The sequence below is a fragment of the Festucalex cinctus genome, chromosome 2 (genome assembly GCF_051991245.1).
Source record: "Festucalex cinctus isolate MCC-2025b chromosome 2, RoL_Fcin_1.0, whole genome shotgun sequence".
NCBI classification, from domain to species: domain Eukaryota; kingdom Metazoa; phylum Chordata; class Actinopteri; order Syngnathiformes; family Syngnathidae; genus Festucalex; species Festucalex cinctus.
Window position 1 is genome coordinate 26,052,166 of NC_135412.1, and position 26,913 is coordinate 26,079,078.

At 43.5% G+C, this 26,913-nt stretch overlaps 1 protein-coding gene across 4 annotated transcripts in view; it reads right to left on the reverse strand.

Annotated features, from left to right (window-relative positions):
- Window positions 1-26,913, reverse strand: part of LOC144014298 (nck-associated protein 5-like) — a 96,849-nt gene that overhangs the window by 45,573 nt on the left and 24,363 nt on the right. For 3 of the 4 annotated variants that reach the window (XM_077514028.1, XM_077514026.1, XM_077514030.1), the window contains 2 exons: window positions 24,742-24,815; window positions 9,237-9,297 (listed from right to left, as the gene is read on the reverse strand). In XM_077514028.1, the coding sequence (XP_077370154.1) occupies window positions 9,237-9,297; window positions 24,742-24,809 (129 nt within the window). In that variant the 5' untranslated portion in view covers window positions 24,810-24,815. Of the gene's footprint in view, window positions 1-9,236; window positions 9,298-18,334; window positions 18,777-24,741; window positions 24,816-26,913 lie in introns of those variants that run through there. The other variant, XM_077514029.1, reaches the window with a different exon arrangement.

Sequence of the window (26,913 nt, forward strand, 5' to 3'; positions counted from 1 at the left end):
CATTTTCTGGATGATCAAAATGCAGCCATCTGGAGATGAATCCATTTATCAGTACAGTGAACGTGAAGTGCTCAGAATTGAATGATGTGGATTACTGCTGCGCATCGAGAGCGAGTCTTACATTTGATTCTGCTTGTCAAATGGCTCTGCATTGCAAGGTAATGGAGCCCATTCAAGCTGAATGACTACAGGACACAACAGCAACCCCCCCCCATACATCCCACCCAGTGGCCTAAAAGATCCACGGATGGCCGTAAATTAATTAGAGAGCTACCGACTCGCATTTGGGAAAAGCGACATCAGCATTATCAGCTCGAGTGCATGAGCCTGCCCTGACAGCTCATCAATTGATAATTGATGTCCATCTGCAAGTGGACACGCTCATGCGTATGCGGGCTACAATTTTGGAGCAGCTCGATAATCTCTTCATTACGCGCATCCCCCCCGCCCGCGACTTCACCCCCTCATTCAGATTCGAATCAAAGGGCCGCCGGGAGCGGAGGCGCTCGGGCTCCTTGCTAAAGCAAACAACAGGGACGCCACAAAAGGTTCGCAGTTCATTAATAAAACATGCCAGTGGCTTATGCTGTACGTGCGTGCATGTGTGCTCATAAGTGAATTCAAATGAAGAGATACAACAGAGAGGATTTTTGGCTGCTTTGCTGGCGCATCTATACTTGAACAAACACAAATCATCATGTCATGCTTTTATTTGGCACAAAATGTGCTTTGTTTCAGCTCATTACTTTAACAAGAACAATAGTTACAAGCAAGCAAGCAAACTAACAAACAAGCAAGCAAACAGTCCCAGCTCATAGCAATTGACAATGCCACCCATTCTATGTCCGCCACTTTTAGTAGTCCAAACTTTGAATAGTTTGTTCCTTAACTCATTCACTCCCAGGTGTTTTCACTGTTTTATTGTTTTTTTGAGTGATTTGCAATGCCCACAGGATATTGTGTTCTATTGCTATAAAAACATGAAACCTACCAAAAGAAAGATTAGTCTCTTCTTTCATCAGGAAAACAAAAAAAGATATATTTTTTTTATCTGTTTCTGTTTTGCAGCAATTAGCATTAGAATATAGCCACGTTTCATCATTATTCACAAACCTGTTGAGAACACTGGGAAAAAGAGCTTGTTGCAACATGGCCTGTGCTGCTCTCTTATACTCTATTGCCACCTGCTGGCCGTTTTTTGTAATAACTCCCATTGCTTTAAGCGACCTTTTCAGGTCAGAAGCTGCATCAAAGCCTTCTGTATGCTCTAGCATTTAAAAAACAAAAACAATACAAAAAAACGTATAAATACGTTTTTGGGAGTGAATGAGTTAAAGTCTCCATGCAGCCACAGAGTTGTGTGAAGTCCTGCAGGTTGCTTGAACGAGATGTGTAGGAAGAGTTAAACAGCATTAAATAAGCATTACATAAAGTCTTAAGTAGTTAAGTCAACAATGCGCATCTCAACGCCTCTTTTGTGACTTCACTGTTGGCCTCCCGCTCCGTCATAGTAAAAATTAAAGGACGTTTGCAAACTTGGACACACAACCGGAGAGATAAACTAAAGCAAAACTTGTTTGTAGGTTGCACAATTCGGTATTCAGTTCCATGGATTTGTTTTCAAATAAGTGAATTTGAGGCTTTGTAAAGCGCTTTGGACGACGTACAGTATAACAGGAAGTCCTCGAGTTACAGACGAGTTGCGTTCCTACGCTGGTGATGTAAAGCCAAATTTCCACTTAAGTCGGATTTCACCATATAAGTCAACATTGACATCAAAATATTTTGTACAGTCATTTTAAAAAACACATTTGTGGCAGCCGGAAGATGCCAGAACCAATATTTCGTGTTTCTGCACGGACATTCATTGCTGACGGAAACTTGTGACGCGCCTGATGACGAGCCGACCTGTTGGATGGACGCCCGTTGCTGGAGGTAACAACAACAACAACAATACAACTTGAAATAACTTGAAAATGACGTGACTACTGTGGGGAATTAATGAGAAGAAGGTGTTACAAACGAGGCGCAGGCACCGTAAAGTTGAAACGTACGTTCAGCGACGTCTTTGCATTTGGCCAGTCGGGCCGGGCCCCACCAGATGGCACTATTGAGCACTATCATAATTGGTCTTCTTCATAGCTACTTTACAAAATTGTATTTTATCAAGAATAATAATATTCAAACAAATACCAGTGATGTTTGTAAGGTAATTTCATGAGAAAAATAAAAATGTAACATAAAGCCAAGTTCAATGGTGTAACGTTCAAAACAGGAAGGACTGAAATAGAGCCAGCCCCATGCGCGCATGTTGAAGTTATGAGCCATTCAAATCACAGTGCGCATGGCACAAGCTGCTCTCAATAGAAAGCCACGGGGCCACATGAACTGGGCCCATCATCCAATTAAAATATAGGACTGATGTCACGTGACGTCAAGACCCAATCAACCCGCGCTCAGTTTTGGAGGACAGCAGCCTCAGTATACGGCAGGAAGCTACACTGGTTTTCATCGGGAGCAAAAAGACTCGAGGTAATATCAAAGCAACAGTATGAATGAAATTGATTCCTTGATGACGTCATCGCTCAAAACACATCGGGCAAAACACTGCAGTGCTTAAGAAGGAAGCTTGTGGCTCAAGTGGAGGTGAGATTTTTCAAGTGAGCACCTTATACCACAGCACACTTCAATTATTTCAGCAAAACATTTCCATGTGCTGAATTTGAAGCAGCAAAAAAAATCTGGCCAATCGGTAATAAAGTGAAGCTAGAAATTGAGCTTGCTGAACAGCATTAGTGAGTTGCATTTTGATTTTGAAGTTGAACCATTCCAAAGTTTGATTCCATAGCCTTCATTTGTGTACGGCTGTGATTAAATGGTAGGCTACTTCATTTATATTGCGCTTCTTCACCGGATTGTGATCTTGAATTGAATTCCAATTGATTGTGATTTGCTGCTTGTGGATGTCAAGTGCCCATGTTGTGCCCCACTCAACTTTTCATGCCAGAGACGACACTGCGCACGTTGTTACTCGAGGACTTGATGTAAAGCGCTACAGAAGTGTGCACTACTTCTAACCAATTGGATAATATTCACTATTTTTTTCACATTTGTTGGACTACTGCATGTCCCGGAATTGCGCAAGATGATATCCCATATCAACTAGGGATTTAACGATATCCAAACATCACGATACGATTTTATCACAATGTGAAACTCATGATATGATAATTTTCACGGTATTGTGAGGAGGTTGGTGATATTTAAGAAAGGCCACAATATTGTAAAGAAAAAAAAACTAATACAAAAAGTACATATTGTGCTTCTGTACAGAACAGCAATTCATATAAACCACCTACAATAACAATAACAATATTGAGGTGCTTGTTAAAGTATGCACACATTGAGTTCCTCCACATATTGACTCAGTTCACAAGCATATTACGTTCACCTTCATCTGACAATTAGTGTAGATTTTAAACATAGAAGGGCCAAAACATCCCTAATAAAAATTTAATTGCACAAACAACTAGCCACCAGAGGGTGTGAGAACAGCACAAATGGAAATCAAACTGACTTTGAACAGATGTGTTCCTTTTAAATATCGTGAACATGATGGCGACGATATTGTGGTAGTTTTTATATCACGATATCACGATATTGCCCTTTTCGTTACATCCCTAATATCAACCAGTTGAGCAGCTAATGAGGGACAATAGGAAGTCCACATTAGACACAAACACCCCAATAACAAACAAGATGAGGTGTGTCTGAAAAGTCATGTGACTTGGGTGTGCTGTATGAGCTATGCATGGCAAACGAGAGATTAGCAAATTAGGTGATCAATCATCTAATATGGTATCGTGGGAGTGTGTAACCGAATTTCAGCTTTCTGCAACCGTTTAATTTTTTTTTCAGGCTTTGTTTTTCTTTTTCTTTTTTTTAAATATTTTTTACAGGCAAGAATTTCTGACGGAGTTTCCCCCAAGCAAACTCCAAATTTTAGATCGGTTCCGTTTGTTCAGGTTGCAGAAAGCTGAAACTTTTCCAAAACAACTGCACCCTGCCCGGGTATATGCTCAATCATACCATTGGCCATTCATCATCGCCAGGGAAGACATTTTTCCCAACATTCAGTCAGTGTCGGTGGCCGGGAACTTCCATTTACCACCTGGTTGTCAGCACTCTTCCACCAATCAGGTCAATGAGTGAGACAAGACGATCACAGAGCTGCCGCTGGACGCCGACGATAAGCCTCATGTGCAAAGGCAGCACCTGAGTCCAACACACCCCCCTCCTCAACACACAGAAAAGAAGACTGTCCTGTCCTGTCACGCATTCAGGCAACGAACAGCTGTCAGAAAGAATCGGCGAGGACTAAAGAAGCCGTGTGAGGAGTTGAACTATTTGCATCATGAGGAGATGATTTAGGCAGAAAAAAAAGGCAATTATTTGAAGAGTGTGACGATGTGTATCATTTGGACTATTAATAGGCCATTTCATACAAGTATGATTAATATTCAAACCTAGAAGAAAGCGCTTCACAGCTTTCCGAAAAGATATGGGAAAACCCGTCTCCCCACCAAGATGTGACGGAAGATGACATTTTCATCTGTTGCCTTGATTGGTCAAAACAAACGTGCAAAGATGCCGCACCGTCCAATCAGCTCCAAGTATTGCACGGCAAGTCCCGCCTTTCCCAAACGGATCTGCCGAGTGAAGTCCCAGATTGATCATGTTAAAGGAAGGCTCCTTTAATTTTACATGTATGGCTTGATCGGCAGTAAATAGTTAGTTTAGCTACGAAAAATGCATAAGAGTTGAAGAATACACCCTTATATTGATTTATTTAACTTTTCTTCAACATAGAAGTACTTCCGTGTTGGAACGCCCCCGAGTGGTGACGTAACAAGTGTGTATACTCGCTTGGCGAACAGTAGTTCACGCAGACATAACAACGAGGAGGACACAAACTGTCACTTATGCCTTTGTGTATTGCAAAATTTTGCAAGGCGTCGGCAAGGAAAAACCCGCGAGACCCCCTTAAAAAAAAACAAACAAAAAAAAAACAAAAAAAAACAACGACTTGAGTAGACAATGGTTTGTTTGCTAAGTGCTGTCAACCTCCCGAAGGACAAGCAGGCGTGCGCGCAGCGAACATTTCAGGCATGAGGACTAAGAAAATATGTTACAATTTGAGATGGGGTACGCCACACGCCTAATACTAAAGCCCAACGCAGTACCGAGTATCTTTAAAGAACCAGACGTGGGAAATAATCAAGCCGATGGAGGATCTCTGGCGGCTACTTCCGCAACTGCTAGCAACACGGAGCCTTCACTCTCACAACAGTCGGCACACATCGAGGTCTACCTACGGCCACTGAAAGATCTCGGAGAAGCGAAGCAAATTTAAAGCGAAAGGTAGGCATGTTTCGGGGGTGGGGGTGCGGGGGGGGGGGATTCGTTATTATACTGTACGGACTGTTTTATTTCATAATTCATTTGAGTGTGAACATCGTCAAGTACGGGGACGAGGACGTTATGTTTTATTAGCTCGTAAGTTGTTTATACTAAACAAACTGACCATGTTCATAATCTTATTTTAACAAAAAAATTATAGAATGTGGATTAGTGTCATTATCATGTGTCATGTGCGACGTACTACATTTGTGTTCTGTCCCGCTGTTCTTCCTGTGGTGCCTTCCACTTTCATTTGCATTTCGTTCGGATCCAAACCATTGATAACCAGCCTAGGTAACGGCGTCTCGCATTTCCTTACTTCATTCTGTCTATAAATAAACACGGTTAATACACAACCTTCTTGCAACCTTTCGTTTACATCATCGGGACGCTACGCAAAAAAAGAAAAGAAAAAAAAAACAGCTAGGGGAGGTTGGGCGCTGTAACGATGATACATTTAATTTTACTATTTTTTCTTTTTCCTGAAATAGTTCGTCAGTTCCACACGTTTTGCATTGCTCGTGCTGTGTGTCACTTTACCTGTTGGATATTGGCAGTTGAGATTGTCCGCAAGGAACCGATCCTCGAGTTCTTTCATTTCCAGACAGCACACATTCATTAACGGATTGTCCATTCCTGTGCAGCTCCCGCACCACCCCCCCGCCTGATTCACTCGTTCGTTAAAGTTTATTTTGTGCCCGAAAAGACCATCTGGCGCCACAACTTTCACATCCAAGGCAGACTTTCCTTCGGTAGGGTTATTTTGTCGTGTTGGATCGAAGCGATAAGGTTTAATCCTTCCGGGTTTGACGCTAGATGCACGGCTGCGTTGCATAGCGCTTCCATCGTGTAGCGTTTACACACTAGTGACGTAAACATCCGGGTTATTTAGTCACGTGTAACAAACATGCCGGCGTTCGATTCATTTTAACATCGGTTTAAAAGTTATTAAATGTACATAAAAAAATAATCACGTCACCAAATTAATTATTGAAAAAGTAGCAACTTTTTGCTGCTAAAAATGGATCAATAAGTAAAGTGTTCCTTTAACAACTCCCTTGAGTCCATCACAATGGGGTATATGCCACGGAAGAGGCGGGACTGTTTTTGCACATCAGTTTGTTTCCGGTTCGGTTTGCGACGTGTGGGCTGCGTCAAAAAAAAAAATTGTGCTTCCGACTTTGTGCCCCTCGGTTACGCGTTCACAACCCGGACTGGAAACAAACTGATGTGCAAAATCACGTCCCGCCTCGTCCGTGGCATATACCCCATATCAGTCTGGCTTGTCAGGTTAGTTCCATGGTACCCTGGTTCAAATCCCTGTCATGGCAGTCCTTTATTAGGAGTCTTTTTTTTTTTTTTTGCTTTATTGATTGTTTGTTATTATGTATTGCTATGTTTGGCTTTTTGGAACATGATATATTTGTTTGATTTGCTCACAAAGGAACAAATCAAATCAAATGAACTTTTAACCCGGACCAAAGCTGATCTGCCCATATGGGGCCCATTCACCAGCCCATTTCATACCCATGTGGGTTTTAGCTTGGGCCCATATGAGGCCCACCTTGAGCCCATCTGGGCTTGTCCACATGGGGCCACCATGAAATCCCTGGCCAAAATTAACTGAGACCCAGCTGGGCAGCCCAGATGGAACCCATTCACCAGCCCATATCTGTCCCACATGGGTGTTCCTTACAGGTCAGGAGCTCCAATTGAAACAACCCACACTGTAAACATGCGCACGAGAGACCTGCAGCCTGCATTTTGTGCCGCTAACGGTGTAGCATCTACACAGAGCTCGGCGGCTACTTTCTGTCTGTGACCTGCTTCCTTCTTGAGGAGAAGCATCACATGTCCTTTACTGGTTCATCTCCTCGACTTAGCAAAGGAAGACAGTGTTTGGTTGGGCAAGCATGCAAGTGGGCATTAGCACAAGTCGCTGCTGGTTTCCACTTTTCACCAACCGGCAACATTTTGACGCTTATTATCTCCTCCATGCAGCTTTTTTTCCCCCTCTCCTTTCTGGTGAGGAGCTGCGATGCCTCCCAGGAATGCCAGAACGAGAGTGCGAGGGGACTCCAACTGGGATAATCCCAATTTCAAATGGAGCTTAGTGATACCCCCCTACCAGCTTCTGTCTCAGGCAGATAACTAACTCATCCCCCTCTTGCCAACGTGTACACGCCTACAATACACATGCACAGTTCTCCAAACGAAGACATCATTTGCATGTTGTGTGCCTACTAGTGTGTGAGCTGCTCCTCTGTAGCCAATCAGATGTTTTCCTTGGCGGAGGTCAGCGTTAGTGTTATAGTACGAGGCAATGACAGATAACTGCACAAACAACTTCAGTGTTTGCACGTATAAAGCCAGCGCATGGACACTAGTGTCAATTTCGTCAATGATAACTAAACAAAAATGATTTCATCAACACACATTTTCCACCGGACCAAAACTAGACTAAAACCCTCATTAATGAACAATTACTGGTCCTAAATCAGTCTGCATTTTCAACAACTAATGAAGATGAGACGAAAATGTCCTTCACTTAATAAAAACTGGACTCAAATCGATGGACATTTTAGTTCATGAACAAAAACGAGACAAAAATGATGATTTTCTTAAATCACATTCTCTGCTAATCTGTCACTGTGACACGGTCATGTGAAACACGGTGACACGCCCCCTTTCAAATCTGCAGCTAGCAAGTGCAACATGCACAAACACACACGACAGACAGGAGGTGGATTCATGGTGAAGGTTAAAAAAAAAAAAAAAAGTCAATTATAGTTATAACGTAACATGTATCCAACAGCTAAAACATTCCAACAATAATGTTAATCCGACCGCTGACTAATGCTGGCTAACTTACTGGCACGGAGCCATAGTAGCCATTGTAATTGTGGTGTCGAGAGGAAATTTGATGTGAAATACTTTTAGATCCAAAACATTCAACACAGTCTGCTGACAAAAAAAAAATATATATAGGAGTTAAATTGATTGTCCTAACTCTAGACTAAAACTGACAGTTTTTTGTTGACTAATACTAGATGGATAAAATAATGTTTTCTTGGACTACAATAAAGGCTAAAATGCTAGTTTTATAGTCGACTAATTAAAAACGGGATGAGGTTGACTAACAATAATAAAAACTAAAAAGCATAATTGAAACTGGACTAAATTTAAAAATGGCGGATAAAATTAACAGTAATAGACACAGCGAGGTATCAAGTAAGCATTTGACTGTATATGCGCACTTTGTGCTGAAGCAAAAGCTGGAAGACAAGTGTGGGAAGATGACTCCATGCGAGTCTGCTGACATCTGTGGTCATCTTCTTTGCCAACATCATTGATATGTATGTTCACGTGTTGACTTGAACCGCAACGACAGCAACCGAACGCTAAGGCGCCTTTGAAGAATAGGAGCCGATATGCTGACCTTCTTGAGCAGGAGATGGAAAAAACAAAAACATCTGCCTCAGCCAGAGGCTCATACATCACCATGCTACAATCGGCGAATTTTGCTTTAGTAAATGTGAGGCCGGCTGCCGTCTGGGCCATCAGCTGAACTCTTTTTGAATCACACGGCTTGAGGTTTCACCTCGTGACGGCAGGGACGCCTCGCCCAGCATTATGATGTCTGTCTGAAATCTTTTTTTAGATCATTTCATTTCAATAATTGTCTACTAAAGCAATTGCTGAGCTGGCGCCATGTGACTGACTAATGTGTGCGTGTTGCAAAGCTTGCAGACAAGCTGCATGGTTACTTTCTTTACCATTGTTCCTTCACTCTTGCTCCGCACTTCCCTCTGCAGGCGAGCCACGGCCAGCTTTTCCCTGTACAAGAAAAGAGAGAAAAATGGGCAAAAATAAGCAATGTGATATGATGACCCACCTGATTAAAAATCTTAAAATTTCCTCCTGAAGTCATTGAGATTGATTTCAATTATGGAGGTCAACATGGATGATTGGAATCAGCAACTACGCCGTCCTTGCATCTTGAACACACTGTGAAGATGCATTTGTGCAAATCAACCTTTTAAATCTATCAAAACCGAATTAGTCGGATGAAACACAGAGCAGGGCATGGCCTTGCCAATCTTTCCTTCGCTATTATTAAGCCTCCAGCAAGTGAAAAAGCCTTAACAAAGATTTGGAGTGCGTGGACTCAAGCCGTCCCCCATGTGAGGCCATTCCGGATTGTTCATGGAATCAAATCTTGGAACACACGCACGTCATCAAATGTTATGTTTTTTAGGGCCTCTCCAGAAGGCTGACATGTTGTCAAACATTTTTGTCATTTGGCTGTTAATCAGCTTGGCTGACGTGAAAGGGGGGGGGGGGGGGTTGTTCCTTATAACGTGGGAACAAAAACAATTCCTTTTGTGAATGCATTTTTACATGGAGCTTGTTCAGCCTACACCCAAAAAGGAAAAAAAAGAATCCCAAACTCACACCTCGTTATTCTCAACATGACATCACACTTGCTGAGCCGCCTGCTTACCTGTTCAGGCAGAAACAGCTGGTGATTAAGAATCGACTTGCGGCTGATGAATGAAAAGTCCGTCTGGACTGAAACAATGGCGCTCCTTCGAACAACTCCAGACGGGTTGGAGCAGAGGCGGGCGGCGTTGTGAAACAAGCCGCAGTCAGGTGGTGACTAACCAAGCAAGTCTTGTGTTTGTTTGGGTGTGGCTCATATCTTAAGGGAACACAAGACTTGCGAAAAACTAACCAGCTATTCTGTGAAATGGTTCATTTCAACTCTTACCTGAAAAAAAAAATTGCCAATTTATGTATGTATTTATTTATTATGATTTTATAGCACTTTTTATGAATATTTTTGCGGTAAGTACTGTATCGGCCATTTTGGACAGTCACGTTATCGTGACATATTGCATGCGTCTTACAGCAAAGAAACACTTCCTCAAAAGCAGTACAGCCACGGACGACTCGCCAAAGATTTGTTTCCAACCGAAAGCCGGATAAAACTGGTTGCCGGCGAGTGGAAGTGGACGGTAAACATCCGGGTGACTTGTAGTACTCTGCTAGGCTAAACTACATGTCGTGTGCTAAGCACGCTTTAGCCCACATTAGGAGCGGCCACAACCTCCACACGGAATGACATGAAACCGGACGTGTTGAGTATTTGACTCTGAACAGAATTGGCGCAGTATTTGAGATCGAAGACGATCTTTTTCTTGCCAATTACGTCAGCAAACTCCCACTGAAATAAGCGAAGACGACTTCCGGTTACGCACGGGTTATGTCATCACCATCACATGACCAGGAACATGGCGTCCCTCAGAGTGCATTCGAAATTTGATATTTAATCGGTTTAAAATAAAATTCAGGGAATAAGAGGCCAGAGATATTTGCAATTTTATTATTTCTACACAATGCCTAATCCAGTGATGAAAAATGATTAATAAGTGGTGTATCGCTTTAAGGCAGCGCCACCTGAAAAAAACCATAGCACCATATTCATCAACAATGTACGAACATAGAAAGTATTCATCATCAAGGCCAAGTCCTAGGTTTCATTAAAAAAAAAAAAAAAAAATAGTATTATTGCAAGATGCTGTAAGATTATACACAACTTCAAGATCATCAACGCTGCACATACATTTAGGAAAATTATTCTATTAAGGCACTTAATGAAATGTTTGCTTTCATAAATGTTTACCATTCTTAAAGATCAAAATGTAAATGTGAAATACAACTGAACTGCACTGTGCTGTATTAAAACAAAGTAAATAACATGAACAGAGAGCTAAAAAATTGACTAATATGTTTGATTGTATTTGATGTATTCATTGTGCTGTATTTCTATTTGATTAGGTTTATTGATGGAGGTGTTGCATGGCCACTCATGAAAGAGGAGAGTATGATGAGTTGCACAATGATTTCCTGCTACTGCTCTCATTTTCCAGCACCTCGAGGGTTGGTGGGGGCGGGCGTTAAGTCATTTCAACAGTCTTGCACTTTTTGTTTTGTTACAACAAGCTGGCTCTGGCATCGGGCCACCATCTTGTCTTCCCTTTCAGTCTTTCCTCACATAAGCCAAGTCCGTCCTGGGAAAAGCACCAACACACTTCAGCCATTTGGAATTTCAGTTTAAGAATGCTTCCTTCGACACGCTGATGTGGAATTGCTCAAATGCAGCTCATGTCAAATTGTTTGATTAATCCAGGCATAAAACACAAAAATATGGAGCCTCAAGCTTCAGTAGTACATTATAGACGAGTTCTTGAATAGGAGGAGTTTGGAAGTAGTAATCTTTGATTTTCTAAAAACAAAAATTTTATTTGATTTTTTTATTTTTTCCTAATTTAGAGGGAAGTAGGTCTGCTAAGGTTATTATTATTTGCCATCTGCTATTGGCATTGTTATCTTGTTCAAAAATTAACCATGGAATAAACATTGCAAATCCAGCTAATAAATGTTTCAAAAAAATCATGTATCATGTCGCCATATTGGACTTTGAAGTGCTTTGTGGAGGTTTGCAAATGTTTCTATCACTGTCACCAGTTTGCCGTTCACGAGAGCAAACGTGCACAACGTGCGCTGATGTCATCGCTTCTTTGCAGAACGAGGCTGACAGGTCAAGCATCGCATGACATATGGAGTATATCATAAGATTTGAAAGTAAGTGAGATATAGTTTGAAATGTAGAATATGCTCCCGATATTGTGACAGAGTTTGCAAGTGACCTGACGATGTCAGTCTGAGGGCTGTTTGCATTTATGTATGTGTGACGCGCACGCAATCCTGTGGCCCACATTGAGTGAAGTGCTGCCTACTCACTGGCTGCGTTTCAGCATCGCTCATCCCCATCCTTAATCGGCCATCGACCGTTTACATAACTGTCCTATCCGTTCCAAAATCCTCTCGTGCCCTGGCAGCCCTCGCAGTATGAAAATCAATTTGTTTAACATTTTCTAATCAGTTGCTTCTTCCTTTATCAATCAATAACATGCTTGTAACACAACCTCAGCACACTATCCAATCACATCTGACGGTTTCCAGGAGCTGAGCACAGACAGCATCAAACCCTCTCATCTGTTTCAAATGTGTAAGAGGTTGACGCGTGTGAGCGCTCGATTGGATCAGGCTGGTGGAAATCGTCGGAAGACTCCCCCACCTTGGACGGGGGTTCAGCCACAGCTGAAGACCTCATGCAGACGTCGAGCGTGCTGGACGGCGGCGGAGAAACAAACACGAGCAACATGTCGTCAGTGTGCACACCCGTGCGGCTGATAAAGCACACGCACACACTCACAGTAGCACACCATCAATTATTGACATGCCGGTGAAATGTGATCGGCACACGAAGAAGCTAGTTGTGACTGTATTTTATTCTGCACAGCAACGCAATCTGTATCATCAGTGGGGCAGCCAATGGCAAAGTAGACCACGCTCTTGATCTCATGTTGCGCTGCGTGGAGTCACGCGTGACTCCATCATCAGCATCATCAACGGAGCTCACAACTGTTTCCAATCTGTGCTTGCTTGACACTGGTCAATTGATGTCAAAACTGTCCATAAAAGCGCAGATAACTTGAAACATGTTCGGACCAAGCAGTTCCGTTCACTTCAGCTCACCACGGAACAGACTTACATGGTCAACCCTGATATCATTTCCATTACGAAAAACTTGCCAATTCATATGTAGGCACAATGCTTGACTGGCATGGAAGTGAAAGTTAAACAAATCAAGTTATCAAAAAGTCATTTAGTCTTTAAAAACACACACACAAAAAAGCTTAATTGAATCATACTCATTGTTTTTCATTGATGGATTAGAAGAAATGGGCTGGTCTCCTCCCACATTCCGAAGACATGCATAGCAGGTTAATTGGGCCCTCCAAATTGTCCCTAGGTGTAATTGTGAGTGTGGATGGTTGTTTGTCTCTGTGTACCCTGCGATTGGCTGGCAACCAGTTATGGGTGTACCCCACCTACTGCCCAAAACCAGCTGGGAAAGACTCCAGCACCCCCGCGACCCTTGTGAGGAGCAAGCGGTTAAGAAAATGGACGGACGGATGGACGGACTGACGGACGGATGGATGGTTTAGGAGAAATGTTTTGTGTATGCTCTTAATAAACCCTTGGAAATGATTTTTTAAAGGGATACTTTGAGCCATTTTCAACAGTAAGAAGATAATATTTTGCCTATAATTCATGTGACAACTTCATTAATTTTCATGAACAATTAATATTTTAAAAACAAATGTTGCAACTTGTTGTGGACTGAAGATGACAACACCTGTGCTCAGTTAACAGGTAACGACCAATAATGGCTCAGTTTGAGCAGGTGAGCCATGATTGGTCATTTCCTATTTCCTCAGCACAGGTGATGTCATCTTCAGTCGACAGCACGTTGGGAAAATGTGCTTTTAAATGTGTTAAATTGTACATGAAAAAGAAAGAAATGAACTGTGGACAAAATCTGAACTTTTGACTGCTGAAAATGGCCCAATGAGTCAAGTATCCGTTTAAGATCAAAGAATTGGCTGTGCTTGTGTCAAAGCCCAACATGGGAATGTCGGCGTCCACACCCAGATGGGATCAAACAGAAAGACATTTCAAGCAGCGCAAAGCACAGACAGACATTTCTGCAAGACTTCTCGTGAGCTGCAAGGAATGCGCTGGTCAAGCATGGCTTATTCCACCCCCCCCCAAAAAAAATGTTTTCCTACACTGAATGCAGGGCCCGACCTCCATTGTTTCCATGTCATGGACGCATTCTTGATCAGATGGAATGAAATGCCGCGGATGAGTACTTGCCCATCTGTCGGACTCACCGGGCCCAAGGAGAGGACCTGCAAGATGCCAACGCATCGTCTAAACTCGACTAGAATCTCCAAATGTCAAACAAGGCAGTGAAGTGAAAGTGAGCAAGGAGGAGATGAGATGAAAAATAATTAAAGATTTCAAAGACAACAAACTACCTTCCAGACACGCCTCGTGACACACAAACATTCCTGGCCTTGAGCTCGTGCGTCTTTCATCTTTTTCTGATGATCATTATCTCACTGGTGTCACACGCTTGCCTCTGGGCTATTTCAGATTAACAAGCCCAGGCTACTGTTGGCCGCGCTGAGGCACAACTAATAAATCAACTTTTAAAGGTAGATTCAAAAACACAATCAAACAAACACGCATGGAGCAAGATCACTGATATCGTCAAAATACATTTAGTGAGCTTGCCCTGTCATAAATATAGCCACCAGGGACACATTGTTAAAATGCGTTATTTACTCGCTTGCCTGACTTGACACTTGACAGGAAGTTGGAAGACGAACAAGCAAACAACTCTCAGTGCTACTGTCTACTCACAAACCCTCACGAACCTTTGGCAACATGCCAGTTTTTTTTTGTTTTTTTTTGTCACTTTGCAGTTGGGCAAAGCCGAGCTTTTGTCTGAGGGAACATTTATAAACTCACGATAATGCTCACTGTGTGCACTGTAATAGACCTTAGCGTAAAGCACGCCTGCATAACCAAGTAAACCAATCAAGACGCAAGACATGTCTGCGAAGGCAGGTGCGTTTTGCTGCAGACAAACAAAAGCAATCCCGCTCCCGGTGGTGCATTGCGTGGTTGTCCAAAGCCAAGGAAAAAAAAAAAAATCGATAAAATGGTTAAACGCTGTAGTCACGGCTTGTGTAAGAGTGATAGCCGTTATCCCGACCGACTCACTGCGGTACTCACGGCTTGCGGAAAGGGAGACACAAGAGAGACACTGTCCTCTTTATTCCCTTCCCTAAATCCTCACACAACTATGAACAATGTCATCAGACTTTGTGGAAGACCACACACGGCCAGTCAAATCCCTCCAAAATGAGCAGAAACGACTACGTCTGCATGAAGGTAATGTTCACCATTGTTGTTATTAGCCAAAGGCTAACGATAACTCCGGGTAGCTAACCGTCCACATGAACATTTGTTGACTTACTATCTACTATAAACGCCAACAAAACATTGAAACTCTGAGGTCATATCAATTCATTCTTACCCTGCTTGACAGGAATAATATCCAAAAACTTGGGTTTTGCCGACAATCGGTCGAAGTGAGTGGAGCGACTTGGTCTCTTTCTGACTTCTACAGCAGCAGACAGTGATGTGTATTTACTTTGTTTTGGGGCAAATTTGCATGGCGAGGGTGTGAAGATACCATTCGCTAAATAAATAAAAGCCCCCTTGCTTGCTTGGAAGAGAAATATCGGCGTCCTGAAAATACTTGAGCAAGAAATCACAAGGAAGTTTGACAACTTTGCCATTACAGCGCATGCTGTTTCGCTCATTTTGCCCGAACAACGTCGGAGGGAGCTGCTCGTCGCATAATGTGGGCGGGGAAGGGGGTGCCACACTAAGATCACTTGACACTTTGCATGCATTGTTCTACGTGACAGGCTGTCTTGGCACAACGCAACTGGGACTCAAATTTACTGAAATGTTCTGCTGATTTATGGAGAGCAAGCAGTGGCTCTACGATGTTTTAACGTTAGCCGTTTTCTGAGCGTCCCCTTCAAACCCTTTACAATGGTGGACAAATGGCTTCACATACAGTAGGAACGTGTAAACAAGATCACTTGAGCTAAGAGTCTGCTCTCTAAAACTTCTCCGGAGGGATAAATTGGCATAGCAGCCTCACATTGGACTTCTGGCATGCCAGCAGTGAAGTCATCCGAGGGCTTTTACTCGTAAGAATTCACTCTCAGCAAAGACAAAAGGCAAAATAATTGAAAGCGAGCAGAAGAGATGTTTGGAAAAAGCCCAACACGTGAGCTTCTCCAGCTGCGCCGACACCTCCAGCAGCCGGACGCCAGCCTGCATGTTTCTAAAACTATTATCTGCTGATTTATAACCCAGATAGTCCGGACGGAGCTCAAGTTTGTTGACATTCCCTGCTCCTGCGCAGCCGTATATACACGACCCCTCCTTTTTCAGCAGCTAACTCCTGTAAATGTTTCACCGTGACAACTTTGCAAATGTGAAACTGTATCTTTGCTGGCTTTGTTTCAAAACATTGTCAGATACATGGGATTGTGTTGCTCTAGGTTACAATGTGGGATGACCAGTTTTGGAGCTAAAACAGTCCTAGGCATCATCATGAGATTTATCAACAATTGAGACTTGTGTTGCATAGTAGACTGTTCACATGCTTGCCTGGACAAAGATGTGTCTACAGAAATATAACAAAAACAAAAATCTAACGGTATGCAATAGGCCGTTGAATGAAAGCAAATAAAAGATTTGTATTGTTCATATGGTGTGTGTGGCCCGTTCAACTTAACGATGCTTTCTGGCTGAGCTAAACCAGCAAGAAGCACATTTTCCCAATTTTGATTAACCTTCAATATGCTGTGCCGCCGGTGGGAATCATGTGGGAAAGTTGTCTGGAAGGAGGACACCCCCACTTCCAAACCCTTGTCGATGAAAGAAGGGGGAGACACTTCCATGCAGAGGCCCACTCCACAAGCCATTAAACATGGGGGAACATTCCTCAATAATTCATTTTGACCCGAGCCCAACACGCTAGTCAAGGGTCAATGAATACAGAGAGTTACATGCAGGCAGGGACGTGGGGCCAAATGTGCGAGGGAGGTTGGGGGTGAGGCCGTAAAAATTGAATTTAGAGCACTGGATGTCAACGTGACAAAAAGGAAATGCAAAAGCAGTCGGTGGGATCTTCATGCTGATGTGTCCTCTCACCAAGCATGGAATATTTATTCGGGGTCAACCAAACAGTCCCAGTGCTCATGCTTTAATCCTCCTTGTTGAACTGGCTTGAAAAAAAGTGACTTTTTTTAGCTATGCAAACGCGTAAAAATCTAAATGTCTGGGAAAATATTTGAAGCATGGCCCCAATGGAGAAAATGACAGTTTGAATACAAGCAAATGAAATCCCTCCAGCACTTGCCAATCCTCTTATCCAGTAATCCCCAGGTTGGTTTCACATGCAGGCAAACTCAAACTGTGGCAACACATCTGGCAGGGTCACAAGTTGACAGATTGCCCATCTTTCCCTTTAAAAGGACAAATGGGAACAAATGCAGACAAAACATTTGACGGTGCCGTCCAACTTGAGTGGCAGAACAGCAAATTGCCTTCTCCTCTTGATGGGTGGCATTCAAGCAATGACTTCATGGAAGAATCCATGTTTTGCTGTCAAAGTTGGACAGCACTGATTCCCATGGCAGGAAAAACTTTTTTTTTTTTTTCTGGCATTTTGTCAAAACCAACAAGAGTGATAGTTCTCGTACTCTCTCATGCCTCGCTATCATCTGCTCGGATGGTTCTGTTTTTAGAGATAACAAAATAAGCTAACATATCCGTTTATAGTACAGCAGCCTGACCACTGACCACATACATGTCTGTGATCTTCAAATAGGGCTGGATGACCGATTGGAGCAAAACTTTGGAAGAGCCAAAAACAAAAGTGAAAGATGGAGATGGTATATGACAGGATCGAGATTCACATACTCATACCAACACCGGTCGAGACACCGAGTGTTTAGCGGGCCGCCAAGAAAGTCTTAATCTGTTTCAGCGAGTGTGAGGGGACAAAAGCAGAGGGGGGCAACATTCCTGCGTTTATAAATCCCCTGCAACGCTATCGTCTTCATGACAGTGATCCATTTCCTACTGCTACACATCACAGTCAACGTGGCTCATGTCACATTCTGTTGCCACTAGCAACAGGACACGCAATTCTCCCGGTCCACTCGCACCCCCCTCACTGGTTTGCCCAACTCAGGATCTGAGATTGTTACTTGCGCATGACAGCTGGGGGTTACGCTGCAAATATTCATTCAGTCAAGCGTGGACCACAAATCTCAAAAGATGGAATCTGGCTCCGTCTTACCCTGGTGCAGGCGATGCAGCATTCTGGTGCAGTCACGGGACACTCATGGTAATCCACCGACACGTTCGTCTCCCACTCTGCAACTGGCACCCGCTGATGGTATTAAGCAAGTTTACATCCACAACTTGTCACAGCTCGCTCGGGTACCGACTGGACTGAACCCCGGCTGCCTCCCCGTCTCCGTGATCCCCCTTGGTACTCGGTCTCCCCGTCTTCAGCTCTTTCAGTGCATCGACGCTCCTCCCGAGTCCCGGCTCTGCTTCCCTCCCTCTCCTCGCTCTACATGCGCTCTGCCGCTCAGCTGTGGTCTCTTTCACATCAACACACAGCAGCGCAGTGAGCCTGCCCCCCTGAACGCCCGCCCCCGGGCTTGATCTCGCCTCAATAGTCCATCTCCGCTTCTGCCTCTCCCTTAACCTAGTCTCTCCTCCGAGCAAGACACCGAACATGTGTTGACTGCTGAATCTCTGAAGGTTGTGCCTTCAAGCAGGGGGCGAGCCAAGTGTGGGTTTGCATGGAGGAGGAGGTGGATTTATTTATTCATTTTTCTTTTTTATGGGGGGGGGGGGGTGCATTGTGTGTGTGTGTGTGGGGGGGGGGTTAGAATAAGCAAGCTGGCTCATGTATGTGAAGGGTTTAAAACTAATTGTGTTGCCTTCAGTTTTCAGAATAAGTAGTCAAGGCAACATATGAATTACCTGTGTATAAATCATATCAAACATTTGGAACTAAAACCTGAATGATTATCCATTATGTCAAGTCACAAGAATGGAAATTTGACGAGAAACACTGGGTGAAGCAAAGTCAAGCTGATTGAGGGAGTGAAGGTGAAAGGCAGAGTGGGAAAAGAAGGTCTGCCGGGACGGGTCTGAGCTCTCGCCCATCTGCTGCAATCAGAATCAGTCTCAGCTGAGCGGCTGTGACAAACTGCAGCCGCAACCGGGCCTGTGAGCAACAACCCAGAGAGATGGGATGCAGGGGGAGGAAGAGGTTGAGGAAAAAGAGGAATGGGGGGGGGGTTTCTTTTGTCTGCTTCCCATTGGGACCAGTATGAAGGGAGGCGGGCACGGGAGGGGAGAAAGGAGGAATTAAAAGGGTCCCGTTGACAGAAGTGGACAGTTAAAGAGGGAGAAGAAAGGGAGCCGTCTGACTTGGAGTCTAGGCCATCGCTGCTACTTGCCCCCCCCCAAACGCCCCCACATTTGCTGTCACTAATGTGCTGAAAGAACAATGACACCAACCATGTGAGGAAATTAGCCTGCAGGAGGAAAGACGATTATGGAGACAGGCAAGGGTGGGGGCAGGATGAAGAATTGGGAAAGACACTCCACATTATTTGGACTCTGTTGTCTCATTCATCATCATCAAAATCACAACGATTCATGATGGCTGGTGATGGGGCATTATGCCTTGAGATAATCGTGTTTAACATGAGCACAGGTGTCTCGCAGGCTAATCTGAATACGGAGCCAGCGTGATTTGATTGTCAGAGGAGGTGGCTGCCAATTAGATGTCGTTGTCCCATTTGGGTAAAAAAGACAAATGGTGGAGTGAGTCAGCATGAACACGTAATCAAAAAATATCGGCTTCCGTGCAAATTAGATCAGCAGCAAGCGACCACTGACTGAGCGATGGGTTTCCTTTTGCTGTGTATTGACGTCCTACATGTGCCCGTTGTCCTCAATTTAGGAAATGTGACACAGTTGTTTAGCTGAGCTTTCTGTATGTAATTACAAGTTGAAACGTACAATAATGAGTGTCTCTCCTGTGCCATATGAGTGCATGCAAAATGCTTCCGCTGTGGCATGGCTAGCTGTGCTGTTAATGGTGTCAGTGAAAAATTCCGCTGTTTGGAAACACTTGGCTTCCCATGCAGCCAGTCTGGCTCCGCTGGTGTCACATGTACACATAGACACGCTAAGTTCGCATTCCACAGGGAGCAAAGGGAAGTGTGCTGGGAACGTCGCTGGAGATCGATACGGGTACGAGTGACCGGCTGTTGGAATGCAAGTGCATTGGAGCACGACCTCCTTTGACTGACAGCATTTTATTTTCAAAATTGGGATTTGAGACTCATTTTCACAAATGAGCTCAATTTGTGAAAAGTGCAAGCAAAATGACTTGCACTGGTTACATTTCACCTTTTGTAGCATTGGACTCACTAGTTTTTTTTTCTATTTATGGACAGATGGATAATTGATACTTTTATGTTACAATGGGATGTAAGGAGTGAGCAGAGAAAGCACCATTTGAAAAATACTGTCAAATGTAGTTAGTCTTGCTTGTTTATGGATGATGTGGGCATTCGACAAGCCCCTTTTATTTTAAGATACTGCCTATGGTCTCATGACTATGAGATCTGATGTTACTGTAAACATGTATTCTTTTGTGGTGTGTGTTTATATTTCTACAAAAGTTTCTATCCGTCCTGGGTAAACTAGCATTCATACTGTATTGTTTTCTATAATACACTTCACCATAATGCAGAACCAGTCTAGACGGTCTAGACTTGGAGCGTGAGAATGAATCTCTGGTTTATAGACTCATTGCATTTTTTTTTCCTTTATCGTAGCATCCTTTTTGTTGAGCGTCACCTAGCGTACATATCCTCTTTTTGAATAACCTCTTTAGTGAGGTATGTTTTTTTGCCATTTTAACTGTGTGTTTATCTTTTGGGCTTACTGAAGCAAGAAGAACCAGAGAACTGCCAGTCGGCGGATGTGCTGCATGAAAGGAAATGAAAATATAGTGGCATGTCTATCTTCTTTTATCTGTGGCCTGGCACCAAAAGATCTACAGGCCCGGTGGTTGGAGGCCCTGCTAATATACCCGCAGTTCAACATGATTGTGTGAATGCACTGTATGGCCATCAGTGGACTCGCCAGAGCCATCAGCCACACATTCCCTCTCTGCTGTGTTTTGATCACAGATGAGTAACCAGAGGCAGACGGGGGACGCCAGCATGCGTCACTGTACGCGACTTGTCCATTCCGAGGTTCGGTACGTGTGTGTTCCAAGGCAGACTGCTGAGAAGACAGTTAGCAATGCTTCATAATGTGACGGGAAAGCACGTGTGGTTTGCATTCAGCAGATATTTGCGTGTCAACATGGCGGCTCTTTCATTTCCTGCAGCGATACGTGCAAAGGAAATTCCGGAATGCAGACAGAGAGCCTGTTTGTTTACCCAACACAAACCCACTCACATCTGTGAGTGGCCAGACAGATGCAAATCACAAGACGCATCCCACGAGTGTCTATTTGAAATTGTACGTGGTGAGACGAGCGTGTAATAGGACAAAAACATTACCCGTCATTTAAAATTAAGCTTGAGTGGGTGGGGTAGGCTGCGTGCGGCGCGATGCCAGTCTGACCAGACATCATAAGCACACACTCATTTCCTCCCTGAAGACAGGAAATGCTGAAAGTGTTGCATAAGAACAATTAACTCTGATTGAGTTCATCTGTAATTAATCTTGGGTGTTTCCAGTTACCATAAAACAAAATGTTCGTGCTAGATGTCATCTTGTGCAAAATATTGAAATACATCAAAAGTTGAACTGAATCACCCGACAAGCCTCTATGTGGGATTGTTTTGGATTTGACACATTTTCCCGCCTTCCTGTTTCCTCTGGAATGTTTTCAAAAGACCTCCAAACTTTAGGTGAGGATCATGGAAACCACCTCCTATCAGCACAGACCACACAAAGACTACATAATAATAAAAATAACACCCACCTCTATTATGGGTCTTCATCTTTGCATGGAGGATGTTTTGACAAGAAACGCTCGGAAGCACTGACAGGCATCGGTCCAAATAACGTCACGCTATCGTGAGCACCAAAGGGGACATTGCACACTCTCCTGGTGCTGTACTGATAAACCCAATTTCATTACAGAGTGGAGAAGGGCTCAAACCGCATGCGGAAGCAATATTCATTTACATATCTGTGCTTCTCAAGGACAACAGAAGAAGATAAATATGTGCCGAGAAAAACAACATCATAGCTTTTTGCTTAACCTTACCCGTGTCATAAGCTGAATAAGTGTGGACTGGCATTACCATACTACCGCATAAGTACACGAACTCTCATTCACTCAACCTTGACGGTAAAAGGGTTCATTAAACTACTAGATTAAGCTACTATCAAACTGATGCATGCATTTAGGCAGAGACAAGGTGAAAACGCCACAGTCTTTCAGATAGCGCTATCTGAAACAACATGAGCTTCATCCACCAACATTCCAGCAATACTGGAAGGTTCTGACAAAGGATTTGCAGATAAAGGTTATTTGAGATGTTTTTAACCTACAAAATGACTTGTAATGGCACATCAACAAAATCCTACGAAGTAAGGCCGTTTCCCAGCTCGGAGCTCCTGCCATGTTGAACATGCATGCTACTTCAAGGACATTTTCTTCAGATGGCGTACCTTAGCAGGTTATTCTCTGAAGTATGTTTATAACTTGAACAAGTGGTTTGTGCAAACAGCAACAAAGTATTTACTCATTACCCACAATCTTTTAGATTAGCACCCATCTGATCAACCTCTACTTTCTAGCTGGATAACCTCAGAAGAGCAAATGCAGCAGAGGTCATTAAGAATGTTGTTTAAGCTAGGGTTTCTCCACTGTCCTTTGACAGGTGTGTGAATTGTGAAGGTCAGCTCCAACAAGCAGATGCCTCCCTTTGTTCTAATGCTTCTGCAAACACCAACACGAGTAGGAAAATCACTTGTGTAAAAAGGTGCTTGCACAAAGCATGACACTGAAGCTTGTCTGTAAGATCAAGTAGACTCGCCTTGGTCCACCAAGCATAATGAATGTCTTCCTTGTAAACACATTTTATCTCATTTTGTCTCATAATAAACAAACAGTCTTGTTGTGGAAAAAACAAAAACACAAAAACCGCAGATGTTAAAAACGGACAAATCCTGAAATTACGCCGTCGTAAATGTTAAAAATGGACAAATCCTGAGTTCTGCCATCTCATTTTGACACTGTACAGTGAAGCTTTGTCTCGTCTTGTCAGCAATGTCCTCACATTCAGTCGATAAGTGCAGGGAGGCATGTCCCCATCCAGCCGTGGATGCTGAGAAATCAACAGATGCTTCTGTTGATGAATGAATACGTTTGCCCCTCATCATTTTTCACAGGAATATTGAAAACTCTTGCTTGATTCTACAATTGTGTGCTGACAGAGCTATAAATAATCAAATCAATGATAATCGTTAAAAAAGAAGTCATAATTGTCCTATCGGTGTACTCCACCAGTGTGAAAGTACCCCATAATATGGTACAATGAATGACATGAATGCACCAGGTCACTGGGTCACCAAGTAGCGGACGGAGGAATGTAAGGACCTGATGGATTGATGGGCCCATCGAGGTCCAGAGGGAGATGTCGACTACCCCACAACGTGCTGCCTAATGAGGGGATTGGTGTTGCTCTTTTTTTTCCACAAGTGTGCTATGTTGCAAAAGCCTTGTAGAGTTGATGCAGATACTGACTTTAAACACCGAAGCGGTATGGAGCTTTAAAGCTGCCTGGTCATGCGGTGTCTCTATAAAACAAGCAATCATGATTCATTTCATAAAGATAACTGACATATCAAGATACAGCGTGAAAATCTAACTACGTGCAACTTATTGACAAGTTATTTCAGGAAAATATGGGATCAAATTTGAGTGCAAATGAAAGCAGCCACAAAGTTCATGGCCTCCTTAGGAACATACATCAGGACCCTGCGAGGACAGTGTGGCCATGCTAAGAGGCTATCGGGTCACTGACGATGACTCTCTTGTGTCTAAATAGGGGTGCAGTTGACTTGGACAGAAGGGTCATTCCTTTATGCGTCCCTTTTCTTTATTAAGGGCTGGCCTTGCCTAGTAAAGAGGCTGGCCAGTGGTCATCACTCCCGCCCCACTACCCCCCTCCATCCAGCCATCCTGAGATCCCTCACCCCCAGTCCCTCTCTGCCCACTCAGGGGGAAAATTACTTTGAGCCGGGGGAATATAGCTCCATTGAGATGGAGAGAAGGTTCTTTCATAAGAAGGTGAAGATTAAAAAAAATGTCTCATGTCTTTGGAAGGATGGTCTAGAAGTACAGAGGTGACAAGGTCATTAGGTTGGCATCTCCATCAGTGCTGTGACCCCATTGTCCTGGAAAATCCTTTCCATGAGAAATGCCCCCAGCCAAGCCCACACTTGGCCCAGAGTTTAACTCCCCCAGCCATTGTTGCCGGACACAAAAAAACATCTTTTAGAGAGAGATATGCCACAAAGCTGGTCTCGGGCTCAAAAGCAAACAACATTGTTCTGCTGCCTCTGACTGGAAATGGATTGCTGGCAGCTGCTCATACCGCTCGTCCCTAAAGCATCTGCCCCAAAGTTTTAAGAAAGTCTTACCTCCGAATGTTGCGGCGCTCCACCTCAAGCTGTTTGAGCAGCTCATCAATGCACTGGTTGGAGTCCATGTATTCCTGTCATGAGGAGATGAGTACAGTAAGCAATTTTAACTGGGATAATTGAAGACAGTGCATTATCCAATAGTTGGAATGCGTGTGGATGGTTGGTTGTCTATAAATGCCCTGAAATTGGCTGTCAACCAGCCTAGGGTGTACCCTTCCACTTGCCCAAAGTCAAACATAGTTGAATGTAAATATACCGTTGATTCAAATATTAAGTCGCCAATTGAACAAGACCACCAGATTTTTTTTTTTTTTTCAGCTATGTTTGCTCAAGCAGACAAAATAACTGTCTGAGCTCAAAAGTCTTACTGCCATTAGCAACACAATCCCATAATGATTTATGGGATCCTTCTTTGCGAAAGTCCTATGTGAAGGGAAATATTTGCAGGCTACATCAAACACAAAGTTAGGCTGCCTGAGTCAATGTTGTCATCAGGCAGCCTGCTCCTAATGACAGAGCAGCAGAACACTTCTCAGCAAACATGCAGGAATGCCTGGAATGCCGAGTGCTTGTTGGTATTTAAAGAGAAGATTTAAAAGCCCTGCTCATGTCGAGCAATGCGTTATATCCTCAGCATGACTTTAATTTGGACAGCTTTAACAGCACGAGAGAACTACACCAGTCACACCAAAACTAGTTCCTCACAGATCTGGTCTTGCGCAAACTGGATCTCAACCATGTTTCTTGGAAGCATGTAGAGGGACAATTTAGTTCTGCAGTTTAACATGACTTTAAAAAAAAAAAAAAAAAAAACGGCCTCAGTTTTCACCTCTACAAAAAAAGTGCATTGAATACTTAGTCAAAAACGTGTTTGTCTGTGTGTGTGTTATCAGTTTTGTATATTTTGAAGACTTAAATGAAGATCCGATCACATTGCATGACAAATGTATGCAGACATCCATGTAATTTAATATTTAATAGATGCTCAAGAGTCACAGAAATTAGTTAAATGTACTATAGTGATTACCTGAAAGGTCATTCCATCATTACATTAAGGGTAGAGACACCTTGTTGAGGTCAGCAGTTCAAATGAAATACAAGGTCGTGACCGATCCTCCCCATCCCTTCACCCCCGCCTGCCTCAGCTTGCTGAGATATTTCAAACTAGTCGTGCCAGCATGAATTCTTGGCTTCTAACAACAAACCCTAAATTGTAGCTTTAACAAAGAAGAAAGACTCGGCGGGCCAGCCAATAGAATGCAAAACCTGTGTTTGTGTGTTTGGAGGTCAAGCAGTCCGCAGTGAAAAAACATGAACATTCACACTGGCCAATATGCCTTACAACAAGAGACTGTCTGCGATTGGCTGGCAACCAGTCCAGGGTGTCCCCCGCCTACTGCCCAGAGCCAGCTGAGATAGGTGCCAGCACCCCCCGGGACCCTTGTGAGGAATAAGCGGTCAAGAAAATGGATGGATGGACAAGAGACTGTCACGTGCAATCCATGAGAGATGTGATTATTTGGCAGAAGTTACCCTCCACTATCAATAGCTACTACTATACAGTATATACATTATTTTTGAAGCCTAATTTTAACATTGCATCATTCCAGTGCCTTTGCTAGCCCTGAGTTGAGAGTCCTAACTTGGGTAGTTCCCTCAGTGGCTTGACAAAGTGGCTTTATTCAGCTGCGTACATACACTGAACAAATGCCTCCAGTTCACTGAACATTCTTTTCCTGCCTATCCGGTCCAAACGCCATCGTGTCAGCCAATACGGATTACCTGGAAGACAAAAACGACTCTGTTCATCCTCTTCAGTGGGTTTGGGCTGCCTGATGTCCCAACTCCAGCAGCACCTTTTGCTGTGCCCAACCCAAACATCAGCACCTCACCACGATCAAGAATCATCAGCGGATTATCTTTCCAAACATGAGCCACCAGCAGTGCTCAAAACAGCCCCCCTTGTACTGGAGTCTTTATCGGCGGCCTCTTTGAGTCACACAGAGAATCCTATTCATGCCTGTGGGGAACAGTGGCCAAACTGTTCACGGGGTAAACCGCACACGGGAAATTGGGAAGAGGAGTGGAAGTGTACAAAACCTGTGCCGTTATAGGATGGCCATTGCTGCACTTGCAAACTGGTTATCATTACTTACTTTGGATCATTCA